The following is a 14,347-nucleotide window of genomic DNA, read 5'->3' as shown; positions in this document are numbered from 1 at the left end:
TCTCGCTGGCTGGAGGACTCCATTCTCGCTGCGTGTCCGTTCAGACCGGTGTCTTTCCAGCCAACTGGGTGCTGCCGTTTGAGCCTTGTCTGGCAGCCAGCTAACAGCCCAACGGAGGCAAAGAGACGGGGGCGCATTGGGGTACTTGGCTGGAGAAAACCCACTGCCGTTGCAGGCTGCCAGTCACCGTCGCCGCTGCGAGACCCACTCTGACAACCCAACCCCAAGCGCCGGGTGCCTTCCATCCACTGCCACCCTTCCTGTCCACTGTCCATTTCTTCCACGACCGCCCGCCTTTTCCCACCCTCTGGCCCTCTCTCGTTCTCTCATTCTCCTATTCTGGCTTCTTTTTCTGCTGCCTTGCCGCGACGCCCGGAATCCCCATTGCCGCAGTTCCGCTCCAGCACCACTCCGACACACCTGGTTTCTCGATCATTCAATCGTCGTCAGCTTGAATTAGGTTCTCTTGGGGCGGGGGATTCAACTCTGCTTCGCAGCAACCATTAGACGCGCGCACGCACCAAACTTTCCACAATGGCGGGGAGACCAAGCAACAGAGGACCCGGCGGCGGCCAGCCACCAGTCCCGCCAGCAGCCCAGCGTCAAAACGAATACTTTGTGCCCCGTGATGGCATCGATCGCGAGGTTATCACATCAGACATCTGCAGATACCTGGGAAACGATGCGTTGGTGCGCCCTGGCACCTACGAGGTATGCCCTGCTTCTTCCTCCCCCGCAATGCCTCCTCGGGAAGGCTGGGATGTGCAGTTTTGCTCACCAAGGCTTGTTTTGTTTGTGTTTTTAGTCCCCAGATGGACGTGTCACCCAAGGTTATTTCATCACGGCATACCGAAATTTGACGTCGGTGAGTGGCCCTTGTTCGATGCTCGACGACGGCAGTCGTGGATGACGAGCACGGGGCTAAATTTCTCTCTTCTTGGCAGGCCATGATTCACGATCTCAAGGCCGACTCCGCTCGGTGGGAGCAGGAACGGCGCGCAGCGTCCAGGTCTTCGGGCGGCGGCGCTGGAGGTACAACACACTCCAGCCATTCGAACGGCGTTTATGTGAGGAGTTCTAACTCGCCCATAGGCGCTCGCGAGCAGACCCGCGGGCAATCTGACTACAGCGCGTGGAAGAACCGCCAACGGGAACAGGAGTACGAAGCCTCGTACGGCGCCACTGCCATGGATATTGACTACCAGCCGGCTCCTCCGCCGCCCAAGAACCCGGGCTACGGTGGCCAGCCGTACCCCGGACCTCCCCCTCCTGCCGGATACCCCCAGGGTGCTTACCCACCACAGGTTCATCCCGCTGCCGCTCCCCAGTATCAAACTCAGCCCTACGGAGGATATCCGCCCAATGTTCCGCCAACTCAGTATTCCCCCGGACCTCAGGGAGGTGACAGATACGCCGGGATGGTTCCTCCTCCGCCGATCCAAGGACAATTCGCCCAGGATGCTGCCTTCATCCACGGATCCAACTACCAGACTGCCCCTGGATATGCCAATGCACCGAGGATGCCGGCTATGCCATTGGCCCCTTCATCCGCCCCCCCTTCGAGGGCTTTCAGCACGCCAACATCAGGTCCTCCGTTTGGCTCGGAAGCAGACCCATATGGCTACCCGCCTCCTGCTGGGATTCCGGCCAGCCAGGCCTTCCCAGCCGACCCTCTTTATGGCCGCGGTGCGTATAGTACAACAACAATCACAAACCCACCCGAGGCTTCGTCTGATGATTTAGGTTCCCCTGCAGGTACAGCGCAACGGCAAGGCTACCCGGCCGCCCCGGACCAGCCGCCATATGAGGATCACAACAGCCCGGTACTTCCCAACACCACCATTCCTCCAACCAGCTCGACACCCACGAGTGCCGGACCGTCCAGTGGCAGACGCGACCGCGATTCAGAACCGAGAGACCGAGAGCGTGATCATCGAGAGCACAGAGCTCGCCGTTCCGAGACCGAACGCGATGACAGGCACGGAGACCGGAACAGGCATCACCGTCGCTAATCACGGGTCGAACCGCAGGTTTCGCTCCCCACGCAAATGCCCGCGTTAGTCGCCACACAAAACTGTCCGCCCCGAAACGTCCTCGGCATGTCGAGTCCGGAGCGTCTGATTGAACCGCTATTATGTTAATGCCTGCTAATATCTTGGGCTGGGACTAGCTCACTGTTTGTTTTCTTACTTTCTTTACGCTTCTGGACTCGGCTGCCTTTGCAACCTGCCTTTTTGACACAAGGCCCCCACGGATAGACCCTGGATCAGAGGTTTCCACAAACCTCCGGAGCTGCAAGTTGCATCTCTGTCAACCCTTTTTTGGATCATGATAGGACGACATGCCCTCGATGCGGGTCTTTCGACTACTTGTTCCGCTGGCCACTATTCTGGATCTTTTCGACATGTCAAAAGCATCTTCGCCCCAACTGGATCATCTTCTGCCAGCCGGCAACCTTTGGACCCTTGGCAACTTCCGGACAACAAACAGCGGCGGGTGGCAGCCCCGCCGTGTGATGTTTTTTTTTGGTCTTTTCATCATTTTATTTACTTTTTTTCTTTTTCGACAGAGAGGGGCAAGAGACGAGACGATTTTGATACCATATAGGAGAGACAAATTTGCTGCCTAGGGAAAAAGAACGATGATGAGCTTGAGGACATCTTTACAACGGTTGTAGATACTTCCTCCCTCGCTGTCCGGATCGGCTGTCAGGACTGCTTCTTCCTTTGTTGCATTTTGCCTCTGGCTGTGAACTCTTTTTGCACGCCCAGGAGTGAGTCGCCTTGCTGACATCCCGGTTTCTCAACCGCGCATCCGCCTCTGACATCAACAACCAGAGACAACGGCTACGGCCGGACAGCGAGGTGAGTGAACGCTTGAAAGAGTGTATATATCTGATGAATTCCCTCGGAGCACAATGAGCTACACCATTTTCCACCCACCGTCTCCGCCTCGGGCGAGCGAACTGAGCTTTTGCGTTTGAGTCAACTAACACAGCGCAGATGTTTGATGATTCTGGACACCGCTGAAGAACTATGGAGCCTTCACATCTTTCTGGACCCTGCTGGATTTCACTTTCTCTCTTGGCGACTCTCTTCTCCCGTTGGATCTTACACAAGCCATGGATTGAGGACCTCTTCGACCCCACATATGGATACCTGACAACACAACCATTTTTCTCCCTCGGACGCTCTTTTGACCATGAGGTGTTCTGACACTGGATTGCCAGGCCCATCCGGGTTCTGAGAGCACGGAGCTCACACAACATCATCGTTCTGGATCTGAAGCTGAGGCTACCCTCACTGTCAAAGACATCAATGAACAACATCGTGGTAAGGTTGAGCCATTGGACTTCTTTCTCATCCGGATCCTTCTCTTTTCTACACGGGTCATATCAGCAACCGTCAGCCTTGGAATATCAACGTTACCAACACACCAGTGGGACTTCGGATGGAAAGTCATGGATTGACATCAGTCTTGCCTTGGACAGCACGTTTTGGACCACTCAACTTGGACCTGAACTTGACCAACACCGATAGGGCTCGACACTCCTTCAGGTTACAGACGAATGTTTCCCTGCTCGTCGGATTTGTTTGACTTTCCCCTCTGCTGCATCATTTTGTCAGCGATTTTCGACCTATTTCTTCACATTTGTCGTTGGATTCAACTTTCTCAGCTGGATTTGCCATGGACCCAAGGACTATCATTGGACATGCCATGGACTACCATTTGGACCATTCTTTACTTGACCGGACTTGCACGGATTGATGTTCTGTGTCATGTTACTGTCAGTTATTCCACCCCTTGTCTTCCATCCCCCCCTCGGCTTCGTTCATCCTCGAGGTTGTTGAGAGCATGTCTAACCGTCTTGTAGTGTGTGGATACCTTTCTCATAGCCATCATCTCTAAGCCGCTTGTTATCTTTCACTGCTCAAGAGTTATTGACGCCTTTATCTGTCGGTCATAGCATGTTTAGCTTTGGGCATCGCATGTATTTGGTATAGCATGGTGTCTCTGTTTTGCGCATGGTGGTCAGTCTTGGAGAAGTGGGCTGTTGAAGAAAGCAGAAAAGAATAGGTTACAAGATTGGGTGGGTGGTTGTCAGTTTTGTTTTGTTTTGCTTATGCTGTATGTCATGAGTTCTGGGCGGGTGTCTGATTTTGTCTTGTTTCTTTCTTTCACGTTAGTCTGCGCATACCCAGCTTGTTGGTTGGCATCTTTTTTTGGATGTTCATGATGCTTTTGGCTCTTTGGGGATGGAGTTGATGAATACAGTGGGATTTGAGGTACTTTTGGTTTATGTTATTTTGATCAATGTGGCGATGTTTGTCAATGTTAGTTCGATCAGTGGCGTGATCGTTGCGCATTCATTGTATTATACACTCATCACACAAAGATTGATCCCGAAATGTCATAGCGTGGTGCTTAGTATCTGTTCGGAATGGTTGTTGATACCTGAGCTCAAAGAGTAAATAAGGGGCCATTCATAAACCGGCTTCTTGCTGCTGCATGGCTCATGATGCATCCCATAGATTTGCACACGATGATCAGACTTTAGCGTTGTGTATGGATGTCGTCAAGTGGGTCTTTAGACATGTCTTTGCGAGAAGCATGCTTCTCTTACAGGAGAGGGTTATGTGGAGATGGGCAAGATGTCTGAAGATGAGTGAGGTGTCTACGGTGTTGGATCTGATAAGAGGGTTGGGTTTGGTGATTACCAGTGGATTTTTTCACGAGACGTTTTCATCGCTTGAGACATGGTTATCCGTGGGAGGGTGGGGGGGGGGGGAAGGGGCGAGATTCTGATGAGGGTAAAGAGGGTGTTTTGGAAGTCTCAAGGTTGGGAGTTTATTTCTTTATGTGAAACAGCCAAAAAAAAAAATTGCTGATGGAGTTTTGAAGCACGTGATGACATATATATTGCTGCTGTCAGTCATCAAGGCCTCGAGGGTGGTGTGGTGGTTGAACAACAATGTGGTGATGATCACGGCCCGCCTGGTGCGGAAGAGTGAGGTGAGGCTGGGACCTGTCTGTCATATGCATGCATGTACCTGATTTCCACTTTGGAAGAAGACTTTGGACGACCCTTTCCTGTATGGAGTTTGTTCCTGCGCCCCCCCTTTTTACATGTCGGATGATGCACATTCTTGTTGGGGTCACCGAGAAAGTACACTATCAAAGGTACCAGAGCCTTTTGGTTTTCTTTGCTCCACCTCGGGCGTGTGTGTGCTTTTCTCCACCGTGACCGTTGGCATTTCTGGATCTTTGGGGGGGGGAAGGGGGGGTTCGTCCGTGGGAAGCTATTCTTGTCGGTTACTTGGGATGGATAGGGAGGTTTGCGCAAGGAAGGAAAAGGTTTGAGGCTTGGGTTGGGCAGATAGATGGCTGGAGTATGGCAGCTTCTTCTGCTGAACCCGAATCCGATCTGTCAGTCCAAATCACGATATTGACAGCCGAGAGCCCTCAGTCTGGTGATCACGCCAGGGACGCTACTGTACCAGCCATGACGGCTAAGTACATATTAGGTGGTGTGGTTGGGGGGTTGGGCGTCAATTCAGATGGAGACACCTGCGAGGCCTCATAACGGGGTTCAGTGACGCAAAGGTAGGAAAGCCGGGCAAAAGACAAGTGCTGGTTCCTCAGGGACAGTCAATGTCTAACGGGAGCCGGAACTTCTGGCGAGCCTCGGTGGATGGGGGTTTTGTTTGCGAGGCTATCTTGAAACATGGATTGTTGCTGTGCTTTTGAGCAGACCAACTGTGGGCAGTTTGATTTACCCCGTATTCCGTTCCGGCACAAGCCAGCTTCATAAATCTGTTGATGTAAATTTGAATATTTCTTTTCTATATACTGTGTAGTTGTGCCCTGGGCAAACTCCACTTCAGGAGAAGCAAATGGCGGGGAATAGAGGGGAAAAGAAGGAAGTGGGTCATGTGCCTTGGCTTGGATGGAGGGGCAAGGAGGGGTTGAACGATGATGCCCCTGATTGGCGGGCACTGGTTTATCGATTTGAGGGCTTCACCGCCTTTGCGGACATGGGGTCCCCTCCGTTGCGTTGCCCTTTCTTGGCAATCCTCTGGCAGGCGTTGGACATTGAGGTTGAGGAGAGACTGCCAGGACCAAGTGGAATGAAAAGTGGAATGCCGGGATAGACCACAGGAGGGATGTCTGTCTGCTGTGAGGAGCAGTGAAGAGCAATAATGAAGGGGCAACAGAGATGGGCATATATGTATTTGGATGACAAAAGTCCAAAATAGCGGGGTTGGATATCTTCTTATCAGAATGCCAAGAGGTACTGTCCGGCTCATCGGGGGGAGAATAGCCCCCCCCCCTTCTGTCTCTGTCCTTCTTAGTAGGCCTGTGTCGGTTTAGATGAACTGTGGCAGTGGCGTCTGATAGAGGGTTGGTATTTGTTGGTGCAGCGCACCAAATCAAAATAGAATAGCTCACCCGTCCTTTGCAAATCCCAGTCTGAGGAACCTTAACCGCTCTGAAACGGGAACTGGAGCTCTGCTCACCAACAGGATCCTTGAGACAGACAGACAGACAGCAGTAAAAGGCCTTGTTTGTTTCAGCATTTCTTTTCCTTCCCGTCTTCAGCAACCTCCCGAGTCGAGGGTCCTCTTGTTCGTTCATCTCAGGTACCCGACAGAGCAGGCTGAGAGGCACGGACCAAGGTTGCAGGTGAACGACGGGCTGTTCTGACAGTGACAAGCGCCTGTGGCTACACAGCGTGAACCCTCTTAACTTCTAGCCCCGCCATTTCGGGGTCTTTGCCGACCTCTGTTGCAACCCAGATTTTGGCCCAAATTTTTTTAAGCTTGGCCCTCGACTTCGACATCCATCTCGGCTTTCCACCCGTGTCATTTTTCTGCCTTTTCTGCCCGCCACACCCATAGCTGTTGTCCCTGGACGGGCTGTTGATGCGATAGGACATCCCTCACGCTGCCCAACATGGACGCCACCGCAATCAGATCGTTCATCGTCGCTACTCTCGATGCCGACGCTGATGTGCGAAGGCGGGCTGAGCTCCAACTGAAGCAGGTATGTTGTTATCACCATGGGGACCACCACCACCGCCTCCGCCGCCATCCACCCTCGACCCCCCGGGTGTCGACCTGAGTGCCCTGAATGCCCTTCTTCCCCAGCCCATACCCATCGCACCAGATGACAACAACAACAACAATGCCGCCTCCCCTGCCCCGGTCTTGCGCCCACACGTGTGGCTGTTTGCTGACCGTTCCCTTGTTGGTGTGCAGGCCGAAGATCAGCCCAACTTTACAGACATCCTCCTCGACCTCGTGTCTTCCGAGCAGAACGTCACCCTGCAGCTCCCAAGTACGACATGCCCCCAAACCGAACCTTTTTCCGTTGCTTATCTCGAGCCATATATATTCATTCATCCGTGAACACGATTGCTTACACCTTCTCAGCTGCTATCTATCTTAAAAACCGGGTGAACCGCGCATGGGAGCGTTCAGACCACATCACGACCAACTCAGTAATACCCGAGGATGCGAAGGTGCGCTTCCGCGAGAGGCTACTGCCTGTGCTCGCCCGCTCTCAGGCCAAGGTGAGGCAGCAGCTTGTGCCAGTCCTCCAGCGAATCCTCCACTTCGATTTTCCTCAGTCATGGCCAAACTTTATGGACTACACGATTCAACTACTGAACACAAATACCCCCGCCTCCGTAATGGCTGGTCTGCAATGCCTGCTTGCCATCTGCCGGACCTACAGATTCAAGTCAGCAGAGGGTGAGACGAGGGCCCCCTTTGACAAGATTGTCGAGGCCAGCTTCCCAAGACTTTTGGTCGTCTGCCAAGAGCTGGTGAAGCAGGAGAGCGACGAGGCTGGCGAAATGCTACATATCGCCCTCAAATGTTACAAGCATGCCACCTGGGTATGTTTCCAGGATGTAAACTTCAAGAGTGCTGAGCAGATACTGACCTGACATCCGCAGCTTGAGCTTTCGGATTTCCTCCGCCAGAACGAGGTTAACCTTGCGTGGTGCACCATCTTCCTGGAGACTGTTTCCAAGCCGATCCCCGCGACTGCTATGCAGCACGAAGACCCCCTCGAACGCGAGCGTCACCACTGGTGGAAGGCGAAGAAGTGGGCGTATTTCAATCTGAACCGCTTGTATATCAGGTACGAATCGGTGCTGGGTCAAGTATGCTGCTTTGCTTGTAGCTGACGGTGTCTCGTAGACACGGTAATCCCAATTCTCTCATGGACAATGCCAGCGACGACCAGAAGAGATTTGCGAAGGACTTCACAGCCCAGGTTGCGCCGACGATTTTCAACCACTACCTGCAAGAGATTGAGAAATGGGTTGCCAAAACCACCTGGCTCAGCAGACCCTGCCTTTCGTACACCATTGTGTTCCTGGACGAGTGCATTCGACCCAAGGAGATGTGGGCGCATCTCAAAACTCACCTTACCACCTTGGTCACTCACTTTATCTTTCCTGTTCTCTGCCTCTCCGAGGACGATCTTGAGAAATTCGAAGAAGAGCCCGAGGAATACTTGCACCGCAAGCTCAACTTCTACGAGGAGGTTTCGGCCCCTGATGTTTCTGCTACCAATTTCTTGGTCACCTTGACAAAGGCGCGGAGAAAGCAGACGTTCGAAATTCTCAAGTTTATCAATGAGGTGGTCACCCAATACGAGGCGTCTGAACCGGACAAGAAGAATCATATCGCCAAGGAGGGTGCTCTCCGCATGATTGGTACTTTGGCTCCGGTCATTCTGGGCAAGAAGTCACCCATTGCCGACCAGGTGGAATATTTCCTCGTCCGCTTCGTCTTCCCTGATTTCAGCAACGAACAAGGGTACCTGCGTGCGCGTGCCTGCGACACTGTGGAGAAGTTTGAGCAGCTGAACTTCAAGGAGCAAAACAATCTCCTGACTGTGTATCGTCACATTCTGGACTGCATGGCGGATCCCAAGTTGCCAGTCCGTGTGACTGCAGCTCTGGCTCTGCAGCCCCTGATCAGACATGACATTATCAGAACCAGCATGCAGTCAAGCATCCCAACAATCATGCAACAGCTCCTCAAGCTGGCTAATGAGGCTGATATCGACGCTCTGGCTAATGTCATGGAAGATTTCGTGGAGGTTTTCGCTGCCGAGCTGACTCCTTTCGCTGTGGCGCTTAGTGAGCAGCTGCGTGACACATACTTGCGCATCGTGCGCGAGTTGTTGGAAAACAATCAGCAACGGGATGATCTCGACAACGAATATGGGGACTACCTAGACGACAAGAGCATCACCGCTTTGGGAGTGCTGCAGACCATCGGCACACTCATCCTTACACTGGAAAGCTCGCCGGATGTCTTGCTTCACATCGAGGGGGTGCTCATGCCTGTGATTGAGATCACCCTGCGGAACAAGCTTTACGGTATGTTTGATGGGCGGTTGGTGTGTGGAGCGGGGCTAACATGTGACAGATCTGTACAACGAAGTGTTCGAGATCATCGATAGCTGCACGTTCGCGGCTAAGCAGATCTCCCCCATCATGTGGCAGGCATTTGAGCTTGTCCATGCCACCTTTAAGTCCGGTGCTGAGCTGTACCTCGAGGACATGCTCCCTGCCCTGGACAACTTTGTGCAGTTCGGTGCCCCTCAGCTTATCCACAAGCCCGAATACGTCCAGGCTTTGTTCTCGATGGTGTCGGACATGTTCATGGAGAACAGGGTTGGAGGTGTTGACCGCATTTGCGCCTGCAAGCTCGCCGAAGCCATGATGCTCAGCCTCCGTGGCCATATCGACGAGTGCGTTCACGGCTTCATCAATATCGCTATGAACGTTTTGAGCGGACAGGAAGTCACGATCAAGTCGTACAAGATCCACCTCATGGAGATGGTCATTAACGCCATCTACTACAACCCCCTCCTGGCTCTCCACATCTTGGAGACACAGGGCTGGACCAACAAGTTCTTCAGCCTGTGGTTCGGCAGTATGGAATCGTTCACCCGCGTGCATGACAAGAGGCTCTGCATCATGGCTATTGTTCAACTCATTACTATTCCCAATGAACAAATCCCGGCAAGCGTCGCGGTAGGCTGGCCTAGGCTTCTCAAGGTAAGTTACTCTTGATGGGCCCGGTGATTGAATTGTGGATGATTTGGATATTAACGGACCTCTAGGGAATCACGACCCTCTTTAGCACCCTTCCGGCAGCTATGAAGAGTAAGTAGAACAGGCGATGAATGTAGCTTGCAGTTACTGACGATGAGGCAGATCGCGAAGAAGCTCTCAGGGATGACTTCCAACTCGACAGCTCAGCGTACTATGACGAGGATGAGGACTGGGACGATGATGGTGCTCAGTGGGAGGAAGGCGACGCAGCTGAGGGTGAACACAGTGAAAGCAAGGACGAGAGTACTGCGTACCTTGACTTCCTGAATGAGGAGGTGAGGCAATGCCTTCGCAAAGTTTTGATCCAGATGTACCGTACTAACGAGATCATTCCAGGCACAAAAGTTGCAGTCCGCCGAGGGTGAGGTCTCCGATGATGACCTGGGCGAAGACAGCGTACTTCTGGAGAATCCTCTGGACAAGATCGACCCATACATGTCGTTCCATGTTTCTCTCCACAGTAAGTTTCGACAATCCGTTAAAGATTGCGAGGGCAACCGCTAATTTCTAATTCTCCACAGGACTTCAACAAGAACAGCCCCAATTCTACGCCTCGCTTACTTCACAACTCTCGCCCGAGGAGCAAGCAGTGATCACCCATGTGTGCGCACAAGCCGAAGCGCAGGCTGCCCAACACCAACAGGCTGCCCTCGCGGCCCAGGGTGCTGGCATGAATGGTACAAGCTAGGAACCACTCTCTGTACTGCCGCCACTTCGGGACCGCATTTTCCGACGAGTTGTTTGCTGAGTGGTCAAGGATTATCGGGTCACACTTTCCAGCTCCATCACCGCATGGGGCTGCAGAAGGTGACGAAAGCTATAGGCAGCTTCACCGCCGATAAATGATCGTCGCAATCTTGTGTCGCGGCGGTATGGATGCTCGGGCCGGCGATCTAGCGTATATGGGCTCGCAGTTCAACAGGGTGAAACACGCTGCGCTGCGTTGCGTATAGCAGAGGCATTTATTATAAGGCGCCTTGGGGATAGACGTTTTATAGGGGTGAGGCTTCGGTTGGCTTCTGGTGATAGGAGCATTGTTGTTATTTTTATTGTTACTTGCCCCAGCACCCCTTCTCTCTTCACCCATTTCCCCATTCTTATTCCCCTTCCCCTTCCCCCACCCACAACAACAACAACAACAACAACAACAACAACACAATTCCCCTTCCAGCGAACAGATTCAGGAGTGAAAAGCGACACGGCCAAGGGGTTAAAAGAAGATTTATGAGCAGAAGAATAGACTAGGCTCCCACAACACATTGATGCCAAGGCAGCTGAATACAAAGTCAAAAAATAACTGAATCAAATGGTCCCTGTTGATTGATTTCTTTCTGGCCGGCTATGCTGCACTCCAACTTGCGTCACAGGTCTTCCAAGGGCAAAAGCTGAATACAGCACAAGTCCTCCAAAATAACTAAAGTAGGATGTCAGAACATCCAGCTTAGCAAGCCACTGCGGAGGGCTTGCTAGGTTAGTATGTAGACCTCGGGCCCATTTTCTGTCGGACATTTTGGAGTGTTGGATTTTGGACGTCGTTCTGGGTGTGTGGTTTTGGTGCGTAGGTGTTTTTTTTGTTTTTGGGGGGTGGTGATGTGTGGGTTCTGGGTCTAGAATGGGGGTCTGTCTCTGCGAGGAGAAAGGGAGGGGAGTATAGTTGTGGGGGGGAAAAGGCACTGTGCAACGAAGGGGGGGGAAGGGGACGCACTCATGAGGCGGGAGGCTGAAAAGAAGGGATTGTGTCGCGGGGTGGGGTGTACAGTGTCGGCGAGGGGGGATCGTGTGAGGGACGGCTTTGTTGTTGAGGGTACTAGGAGGGGATCGAGGAGTGGTGGTTTGGGCAGAAGGGGCATCAAGAGGGAGGGTGTGTACCGTTTCGGGATGATGCAGAGCCAAGTCGAGATCATCACTTGATGTCTCGCACACCTCGATGTCTCGAGCACCTTGATGTCGAGAATATCAGGGGGAGTAGGTCTTGTTGGTAGTGAATGCAGGAGATGCGTGTCAAGACGAGGAGGGAGTGTGATGGCCAACAGGGTCAGTATTCTAAACTATGTGTTGTCTAGAGTGTTACTTGAGTAAAGTGGTCAAGTGCAAGAGAAACGGCCCCATTGGGTAAAGGAGAAACAGGTCTGGAGGGGGTGATGGGAGAGGTTGAAGAGCTGGTTGATGATGGAGGAGTTTGGATGATAGAGGGAAGGAAGCTTTGTGACACGGTGGTTGCAGGTGTAGCTAGACATGGACATTAAGAGTCTGGCTATCTTTATCCGCTCTTGCCCTTTGGCTTGGAGCCAACCGGGGGTTCCGGGCAGGCAGTTTCAGCACTGGAACTGGAAACGCCGAAGTTGGGGTATTCCAAAGAGAAAAAGCGCGTGGACTGGTCGTGAGAGCACTGGGGTTGTTGGTTGCCATGACCACACAAACTGGAAGCCGGCTGCCCATAAAGGTTCATCCCCTGAATTTTTATTCTTGGGTTGCTTGGCCTTTCATGATGAGGGCACAGAGGGTATCCCGGAAAAAAATCTGAGCTGTGTTACTCCAACCCTTCAAGCCATCGCAGTTATCGTTCATTCGATTTGAAATATGTTCCCTCTCCGATACTGTTGTTGCCATGCTGATGCTCAATGCACTCTGTTTTGTTTGGGATTTTAAGGGGCCTTTCAGGGGTAGTCGACCAGACCATCCATCAGTGGAAATGTGGAACACCCACTTCTTCATGATTGGGGGTCTTGAGAACAGGCCTCATTTCCCATTGGACAAAGTCTCACCATGGTACCTTCAGAGTTAAACACGTTTGCGGTGCCAGTCACCTTGTCCGCAGCGTGGGTGGTAACCACTGGCAACCCCTACTCATTCCCTGATGTCCACTTCACATGGAGCCCCCATTACACACAACCCGAATTGACCCGGCATAGTCCTTCTCCTCTGAGGGTCGACGTATTCCGAGGGTTTCTCTCTAGGGTTATCTGCATCTCACGTGCTGGACTGCATCGCCGTCTTCATCTATCTAGATGAAGGGGGTGCGTGACATGCGCTCTGTGGCGGTCACTCTCACTCTCCCATGCTCGGTCGGACTCGATGGTAGGCCGTCGTCTGTCGGGCCCGACCGGTTGCACCGCTCATTGGAGCACTGCCCACCCTTCACGATAATCCGCAGGACGAACTACAGCAAGCCAGCAAGCCACGATATCCAAGAATCGACGGCCAAGTGCCAAGCGGGACAACGTGCTGGTTAGCTAATTTGCTTGGAACTATTTCCTGGCTTTGCATGTGTATGTGTGTGCATATATGGTTGGTGGTGATGGGAGCGGGGGCGGAAAGTTCGTGATGCCTTCACTTCTCAGCTTTACCAACCTCGTGAGATTAGACAGCTGAGGTGTTCTGGTTCCTGGCTGCATGAAACCATGTCTGTTGGTTGTATCTGGAACATCGGCTTGAGACATTATGACTTTGACAGGCAGGAAGTACCTAATACTTGGCCAGTTGAAGAAAGCCAGCATAGCATGCGTTGCGTGGGGATCGAAAACCTACACAGGCCGGCCTAGGCCCCAAAGCCCATTCCTGCTGCAACGCTCACTGACATGCAAAGTTGATTGCAGAATTTCCGTCTGTTCAAGAAACACAATTATCAGCCGTGTCTGCATCGTCTGCAGTGTGCTTCTTCGGGTAGACTAGGACCAGGGAAAACATGATAATCTTGAGATTCTTATCACTGGTGCAGGCAGGAAAGATGGTGTGTAACTATACACAACCTGATCGAGGACATGTTCTAGAAGAGGCCATCATCAAAAGCTTTCCTGGCCTAGCCTAGAATCAGAATACAGCTGATAATTGGTTGATCGATCAAGACACCTTCCCACATCAGCATGAACTGAACCACTCCGGCGCGCATGCATAACGGGACTGCCATACCCCCATCCCTCGGCCTCTTGGCTGAACAACCACCACGAAATTTTTCCAGAGGCAGACGGACAAAAAGAGAAAGAAACTGACGCCGAAAGACGGGAAGGAATATGAGAGATGATGTGATACCTAACCGATAGCATCCCCTCTCCACGTGGGGAGGGAGAAGAAGAGAAGAAGAAGAAGAAGAAGAAAGATAAGCCGGTCCCCGTATCGAGGACGTCTCCCCCTGCACCAAGGCAGCATCTTGGGTCTTTTGGCTCACCGACGAGCCAGTCCAAAATGGTCAATCCCTCAGTTTTTCGC

General features: G+C 52.5%; 3 protein-coding genes across 3 annotated transcripts; all 3 read left to right on the top strand.

Annotated features, from left to right (window-relative positions):
- Nucleotides 1-249: 249 nt before the first annotated feature.
- Nucleotides 250-2,012, top strand: QC761_120780 (uncharacterized protein; the record flags this gene model as incomplete). Its single annotated transcript, XM_062875361.1, has 5 exons — nucleotides 250-711; nucleotides 806-865; nucleotides 945-1,032; nucleotides 1,093-1,686; nucleotides 1,744-2,012. The coding sequence occupies exons 1-5, from the start codon at nucleotides 535-537 to the stop codon at nucleotides 2,010-2,012; spliced, it is 1,188 nt and encodes a 395-aa protein (XP_062738612.1). The 5' UTR covers nucleotides 250-534.
- A 1,556-nt stretch (nucleotides 2,013-3,568) lies between these two features.
- Nucleotides 3,569-4,004, top strand: QC761_0023400 (uncharacterized protein; the record flags this gene model as incomplete). Its single annotated transcript, XM_062872086.1, has 2 exons — nucleotides 3,569-3,787; nucleotides 3,897-4,004. The coding sequence occupies 2 exons, from the start codon at nucleotides 3,569-3,571 to the stop codon at nucleotides 4,002-4,004; spliced, it is 327 nt and encodes a 108-aa protein (XP_062738611.1).
- A 2,375-nt stretch (nucleotides 4,005-6,379) lies between these two features.
- On the top strand, nucleotides 6,380-11,506 carry NMD5 (Nonsense-mediated mRNA decay protein 5). Its single transcript, XM_062875360.1, has 10 exons — nucleotides 6,380-7,044; nucleotides 7,149-7,338; nucleotides 7,434-7,900; nucleotides 7,961-8,170; nucleotides 8,191-9,400; nucleotides 9,450-10,084; nucleotides 10,150-10,192; nucleotides 10,226-10,416; nucleotides 10,478-10,601; nucleotides 10,663-11,506. Exons 1-10 carry the CDS (start codon nucleotides 6,955-6,957, stop codon nucleotides 10,827-10,829), a joined length of 3,327 nt encoding a protein of 1,108 aa, XP_062738610.1. The 5' UTR covers nucleotides 6,380-6,954; the 3' UTR covers nucleotides 10,830-11,506.
- Nucleotides 11,507-14,347: the final 2,841 nt, after the last annotated feature.

This window comes from Podospora bellae-mahoneyi, assembly GCF_035222275.1.
Source record: "Podospora bellae-mahoneyi strain CBS 112042 chromosome 1 map unlocalized CBS112042p_1, whole genome shotgun sequence".
NCBI classification, from domain to species: domain Eukaryota; kingdom Fungi; phylum Ascomycota; class Sordariomycetes; order Sordariales; family Podosporaceae; genus Podospora; species Podospora bellae-mahoneyi.
The sequence above is the reverse complement of the archived record's forward strand: the minus strand, read 5'-3'. Positions and strand labels throughout refer to the sequence as shown.

Coding starts and splice junctions, on each gene's coding strand:
- NMD5 (XM_062875360.1), top strand. CDS start 6,955: ATGGACGCCACCGCAATCAGATCGTTCATCGTCGCTACTCTCGATGCC. Junction 9,401..9,449: donor CCTGCGGAACAAGCTTTACG/GTATGTTTGATG, acceptor AACATGTGACAG/ATCTGTACAACGAAGTGTTC. Junction 10,602..10,662: donor GTTCCATGTTTCTCTCCACA/GTAAGTTTCGAC, acceptor AATTCTCCACAG/GACTTCAACAAGAACAGCCC.